This window comes from Trifolium pratense, linkage group LG1 (genome assembly GCF_020283565.1).
Source record: "Trifolium pratense cultivar HEN17-A07 linkage group LG1, ARS_RC_1.1, whole genome shotgun sequence".
In the NCBI taxonomy this organism is placed as follows: Eukaryota; Viridiplantae; Streptophyta; class Magnoliopsida; order Fabales; family Fabaceae; genus Trifolium; species Trifolium pratense.
The window spans coordinates 32,866,211-32,873,323 of NC_060059.1; the positions used below are offsets into that span (position 1 = coordinate 32,866,211).

General features: G+C 30.5%; 2 protein-coding genes across 2 annotated transcripts; both read left to right on the top strand.

The window, feature by feature from the left end:
* The first annotated feature begins 244 nt into the window (after nt 1-244).
* Nucleotides 245-1,404, top strand: LOC123901651 (B3 domain-containing transcription factor VRN1-like). Its single transcript, XM_045951686.1, has 4 exons — nt 245-297; nt 379-766; nt 856-926; nt 1,010-1,404. The coding sequence occupies exons 1-4, from the start codon at nt 265-267 to the stop codon at nt 1,262-1,264; spliced, it is 747 nt and encodes a 248-aa protein (XP_045807642.1). The 5' UTR covers nt 245-264; the 3' UTR covers nt 1,265-1,404.
* Nucleotides 1,405-3,681: 2,277 nt separating this feature from the next.
* Nucleotides 3,682-5,736, top strand: LOC123898314 (putative B3 domain-containing protein Os03g0621600). Its single transcript, XM_045949237.1, has 6 exons — nt 3,682-4,055; nt 4,156-4,516; nt 4,612-4,680; nt 4,766-4,839; nt 4,920-5,188; nt 5,412-5,736. The coding sequence occupies exons 1-5, from the start codon at nt 3,987-3,989 to the stop codon at nt 5,166-5,168; spliced, it is 822 nt and encodes a 273-aa protein (XP_045805193.1). The 5' UTR covers nt 3,682-3,986; the 3' UTR covers nt 5,169-5,188; nt 5,412-5,736.
* The last annotated feature ends 1,377 nt before the right edge of the window (nt 5,737-7,113 follow it).

The window sequence follows — 7,113 nt, forward strand, 5'->3', positions numbered from 1 at the left end:
GAATAGAGATATGAGGCTTAGGGAACCAAAACAAGGGTTGCACTCTATTTATAATTTTGTCCATCACAAAAATATCTTAAGTGCAATCATAACTGCCACATTATCTTTATGGGCGGTTACTATATTTGAGGGAAAGAATAAAGACCACAATTTAGGCTTAATGGATAATTACCATAATGTGCACTTAGTAGTAATTATCCCTTATTTAAATTAATAAATAAAAGGAGATAAATCTATCATAACACTCCAAAGTTCTTCAAATTTATGCAAAATCATGAACTTTACAATGGAGAGCTTGTAAGTTTCTTATCTTCTTTTTCTGCTCTTTTATGTCAAACTTCTTTATTTTTTTAGTTGATTCATTGTTATTTGTTGCAGAGGGTTCCACGGCAATTTGTGGACAAATACTGGAAAAGTATACCAAATCCAGTAGTCATGACATTACCAAATGGTGTTCAAAAAGAAATATTTTGGATAAAGCGCGACGGAGATGTCTGGTTTCAGAAAAATTGGGAGAAAATGGCTAAGTTTCTCAAATTTGGATATGTTGTTTTTTTCAAATACATGGGAGGATCATGTTTCAAGCTAGAGATACTTGGACTTAATTCTTTGGAAATTGATTATTCCAACATTAAGTTCATAGATCAAGTTGAGAATAATGACAATGGAGCTGAATTTGTTGAAGTGAGTGATGATGATATTGAAATGCCAAAAAGCAAAAAATCTAAAAGAACAAGAAAAGGAAAAGGAAAGGGAAAAATCTCAAGTGAGTTCATCTAATAATTTTATTTTGTTTTATTCTTTTAAGGTACTTTTTATAAATGGTAAGCTTTTTAAAATTTTTTGACTTTGCAGGTAATGTAGGAGGGATGAATCCATTTTTTGAACTTACACTTACAAAAACTACTGCAAAAGGCTATTTATTTGTAAGTTTACTATTAAAATTTCTACTAAATACTAATTTTGACTTTAATTAATATGTCTCTTACAAAACCATTAATTGAAACAGAGGATTCCATGTAAATTTTCAAGAAGATACATGGGAGATTTTGAAGGGATTGCAAGGATAAGAATCTTTGGTGAGAAAAGGATTTGGAAGGTGACTGTGAAGTATGATCATGAACTTGATTATACTATTGTGAATAGAGGTTGGAAACCATTTGCCGAAGAATATAACTTGCAAACCGGTGATGTTTGCAAGTTTGAGATGACTCGATCCGGTCCAATTTCTTTTACTATCACTATTAACCGAGTCGGAGAGTAGCAATCTGTATTTGAAGATACAACTTGAAGAAGCTGAAGGGATTTTCTTGATGTTTGTAGTTGGTTTTTTTATGATTTCTAGCTATTTGTTGTGTTGCTTTTTATTATTTTTCAAACTCAGATTATGAGTAGTTATGATATGTACCCTACTTAATTATTTGTATTTTTGCAACTTGTTGCTTTTATATATAATATTCTGTAGTTAAAAAAATGAATATTGATGCATGGATTCAGCACTGTTATGAGTTTTAGAGTTGCACTTGTGTGTTAGTTTCGGGTATGGTAAACAAATTTTAACACTTAGTTTTGGTGTCCATACAAATATTGATCATGTAGGCATCGCAATTCCTTCAAGGGGTAATTAATTAAGTTAAGTTGTTATTAAAATAGATTAAGATATGTAGACAAATTCACAAAGATAAAATGAACGAAGGATAAATAAGTAGTGTGTGCAAGTAGGGGTGCGCATGGTTCGGTTTTGGAAGAAAATCGAACCGAACTGAACCAAACTGTAAGTTTAATTCATTCATTCTTCTTTGTGCTTTGTTTTTTCATTGATATGTATGTGTTCATACTTCATATTTCAACTACATCTTTTCTACTCTTTTTCATTGATTGATATGTGTTGAGTATGGTTCATATATGCATCAGGAAGAGGCTGGGGGCGGCCCGGAGCTGAGCTAGCGGAGCGAAGGGTATTTTCGACATTCTCTTGTTATTATATATACCGCTTGTAACACTGAAACCCTAATTCATTCTTTCATCTAATAGAAACGAGCTGTAGCGAATTCTGCAGCCGGAGACGTACCTAAGGGGAACTCCGTTATCAAACTTCTTGTGTTCTTATTGTTTGCAATTTCGTTATTATTACCTTCTGTTACTATTTGTGCACAACAATATGTATGCACTTTGTAGAAAACTGCTGTTTATTAAGACATGACAAAATCTGTGGAAAAATATGATAGATGCTTAGTTAGTTAGTTAGTTATATCTCACAAGATTTATATATATATATATGTTGCAGATGGTACCAAAGAAATTTGTAGACAAATATTGGAAAGGAATCCCAAATCCGGTAGTGATTACACTCCCTAATGGTTTTCAACAACCATTATTTTTACTTTAATTAATATATGTCTAAAAAAACCATTAATTGAAACAGAGGATTCCATGTGAATTTTCAAGAAGATACTTGGAGGGTGGAGGTGAAATATGATCATGAACAGGATTATTCTAGGGTGCAAAGCCGTGGTTGGAAACGATTTTGCAAAGAATACAACTTGCAAACCGATGATGTTTGTAAGTTTGAGATGACTCGATCTGATCCATCTTCTTTTACTATCACTATTAATCGAGCCGGAGATCAGTAACCAGATCATAACAAGTTGCGAGGTTGTTCTTCCTTTCTTTATTCATAATTTCTTTGTTTCTTTTAACTATTAATAATTTGTTGTTGTTATTGATATGTTATTGATATTCGATTAACTTTTTTTAATCAAATTTTCGTTAACTATTTTGATTACTAATTATATATTCATGAATTATTTTGTTGATGCTTGTAGGGTTGCAAAATTAGAGAAGGATTATGACTTGAAAGCTGCAAAATTAGAATTATGTGTCAGTCTTATTTTTTCATGTTTTATTTCTCATTCCAAACTATATGGACTTAAATTATTGATCTAAGTATGATCCTATATCACTTATTGTAGTGAATGGTTGTATGATTTTTTAAATATTGTTGCAGGACACATTGAATCCTATTTAGTTCTTATATATGTATTAGATTTTTTGACTAATTATATATGTATTAGATATATCATATGAATAAAGTAAATAGATAGATTATAATTGCAAAAATTAAATGAGTGACTCTTTCTTCTTTGTCTTATGCATTAGATTTATTTGCAGTGTGATCTTCAATCACGTCTACGGTCACATAAAAAATCGCATCAGATGATTTCGGCTATATTAATTCCTTTCAATTTCCTCACCAAAAGTTACAATTTATGGACCTTCAATTTTCATCAGTTCTAATCATGTATTTTATGCAAATTTGAAAAAATACTTATGAAATAAATTGAGACTCTGCAATAGTGAGGAAATAGTATAATACGTGGTATAATGGTGTCATTGTCATATGATATAACTTATGAAATTTTTAAATGATTTCATGCCACAACAGCGGCAATTTAAAACCATGATTATGATATAAATTATTTGAGAAGTCATATAGTTTCCATTCCAAATCAATTTGAAATTGAGGTAATTATTTCAAAGAATGTATGTGTTCAAGAAAATAATTAAAATTCAGAGGAAATTCTTTTGTAGAGGAAGTGAATGTGAATAAATATATATATTATGTTAAGTTAGTTTGGTGTTGGGAAGTGCATATATTAATGAGTACGTTATGACAAAGTTGAAAATTGGTTGAGAAAATAAGCTAGAAATAGAATGGCAAGTAAGAAGCAGATTTGGAGCAGTAGTAAATTGTTACAAAACTAGCTTTTCTTTGTCTTTCTCCATACACATGCAGGTTATTTGCAAAGAAATGCAGCACAAACAGAAAAAGTGTTATAGCCATTTACTGCTTTTATTTTCTGAGTTCATATGCAATCAAGTACTAATTTATCTTTATCTTTATCTATCTATCTCTCACTCTCTCATTACTTCTCATCTGTTATCATTCAACTCAACTCTCATTCCATTTCTTCAAGATCTCAATCATGTCATTGTATAACACTCCAAAGTTCTTCAAGATCATCCAAAATCATGAACTTCAAAATGGAGAAATCGTAAGTTTTTTTTTATTATCTCCTAAACTTATTTGTTTTTTATGCTTTTATGTATGTCTTGTTCAGTTCTTGTTTTCTCATTCTTCTTTATATATTGCAGAGGATTCCTAAGAAATTTGTGGAGAAATATTGGAAAGGAGTACCAAATCCCATAGTCATTATACTTCCCAATGGTGCTCAACAAGAAATATTTTGGGCCAAACGTGATGGTGATATTTGGTTCAAGAAAAATTGGGACAAAATTTCAAAGTTTCTAAAATTTGGTTATTTAGTTATTTTTAAATACATTGGAGGAGCATCTTTTAAGCTTAAGATATTTGGAATCAATTGTTTGGAAATTGACTGTCCCATAGATGAAGAAGTTGTGAGTGATGAAAGTGTTGAAGCTGAATTTGGTACCTCAAGTGATGAATTTGTTGATCAAACTGATATTGCTGGTACATCTCATAGAAGAATATGTGGTAAGAAAAAAATGATTATGGATTTTTATGCTAATCATAAAAATATATCATGTTAGTTTTCTTATTATGTGGTACATCTCAAAATAACTTTGCAGGAAGAAATAGAGGAAGCATGAAAAAAAGGGTTAAAAATTGCTCAACAAGAAAAACCACTAATGGAATAGGTACTTAACTTATCTAATTAATTCAATAATTTGGTTTTGTATTGTTTAAGTTCTTTTAATGAGAATATATATTTTTTATTTATAGGTACTAGCAGAGGTGTGGCTAATCCTAGTTTTGAACATACACTCACAACTACTTCTGCACATGGCTATATATTAGTAAGTTTATTATTGAAATTTTTTAATAATTTTTACTTTAATTAATATATCTCTAACAAAATCATTAATTGTTGAAACAGAGGATACCATGTGAGTTTTCAAGAAGATTCATGGAAGCTTATGAAGGGATTGCATGGATAAGAAGACTTGGTGAGGATAGAACTTGGGAGGTGGATGTGAAATATGATCCTGAAGGTGATTATTCCATTCTGAATCGTGGTTGGAAACAATTTTCCGATCAATATAACTTGCAAATCGGTGATACTTGCGAGTTTCAGATGACTCGATCCAAACCACCGTCTTTTACTGTCGCTATTATCCGAGCATGAGGGTAACCACAAGTTGCAAGGTTTTTCTTTCGTTCTTTCTTTATTCATAATTTGATTTTTTCTTTCAATTATTAATAATTTGTTGCTGTTATTGATATTTGAATAACATTTGCTAACTACTCGATCCTCATTGCCAACATTGTAAACAAAAAAAAAACATTTGCTAACTACTTAATTCGTTTTTAAAATGAAATATTTTGATTACTATTTATATTGATGAATTATTTATGTTGGTGCTTGCAGGGTTGGCTTTTGAAGGATTATGATTAGAAAGCTTGTATTTGAAGATACAATTTGAAGAAGCTCCTCCAATATTAGAATTATGTGTTTTTATAATTTCTAGCTCTTTGTTGTGTTGTGTTGTGTTGCTTTTTATTTTTAATTTTCAAACTCAGATTATGAGTACTTATTATGTCTACTTGAATATTTGTACTTATGTCTTTGTACCAACCTTTGATATTGATTCATATGGATGGATTCTGCATTATTATGTATTTTAGAGTTCTTTGCTTGCACTTGTGTGTTTCAATTCAACTTTGAAGGGGAGGAATGAATATTGATATATTTCTGAAATTTTTTATTGCAATCAAATAAAACAAATCTGCACACCATGTCAAAATTTTAGGTGGAAAAGTGGGTCTTCTTTTTTTACAACGAAAAAAACTTGATTCAATAATGAAAACGAAGGTCAATAACACCACGAAATTGAAGCAAAATGTGGATGATGAGTAACCCAACTAACAGACACATATCTCTTATAAAGAAAGTATGCAACATTCTTTGTTGGGGCATTTCAACAAACACAATGACTACAAGAAAATATACAGAATAAACTGAAATGTTGGATCACTTAAAATGAATAGTGTGCTTACGAGTTCTTGGTCTTGCAACTCACCAACTAGGTAGAAGTGGATGACCTTAGCAACACTGCCACGGCAATGGTGAATGGACATTGATGCTAACTTGTGAAGATGAAAATGAGAATAAGAAAAGACAAAAAAAAAGTGTTTTCTGATGTTTATGGGCTATTTTTATTTTATTTTTTTCTGATGTTTTGTAGCATGTTTATCTGTCACCAATTTTGCTTGCAGGGTGGCACCATGGGGCTGTTGGTTATAGATTTTTCTTAAAATAGTTTACTATTAAAAATTTCTAATTATTTTTACTTTAATTAATAAATCTCTAAGAAAACCATTAATTATTTAAAACAGAGGATTCCATGTGAATTTTCAAGAAGATACTTGAAGGATTTTGAAGGAACTGTGATTATGAGAAGGAATGGTGAGGATACAAGTTGGGAGATGGAGGTAAAATATGATCTTGAAGGTGATTATTCCGTTGTGAACGGTGGATGGAAACTATTTTGCGAAGCATATAACTTGCAAATCGGTGATGTTTGCAAGTTTAAGATGACTCGTTCCTCCGAACCACTTTCTTTTATTGTCAGTATTATCCGACCCAGAGACTAACCAATCATCGTTTTGCAAGGTTTTTCTTTCTTTATTCATAATTTTATTGTTTCTTTAAATTATTATTAATTTGTTGTTATTATTTATTAATCAAATTTTTGCTAACTACTAATTATATCGATGAATTATTTATGTCGGTGCTTGCAGGGCTGGCTTTTGAAGGATTATCATTAAAAAGTTTGTATTTGAAGATGCAATTGAAGAAGCTTCTTGTTTGTATTTTTATGATTAATTTCTACCTCTTTTTGTTGTGTTGCTATTTATTTTTATTTTTCAAACTGTGTTTATGAGTACGTACGTACCCTAGCTACTTGAATATTTGTAGTTTCGCAACTTCTTGCTTTGATATTGATTCATATATGAATCATGGATTCTGCTTTGTTATATGTTTTAAAGTTCTTGCTTGCACTTGTGTGTTTCAATATTTTTGATTTATAACTTTTTTATTGCAATCAAATAAAAAACATCCGCACACC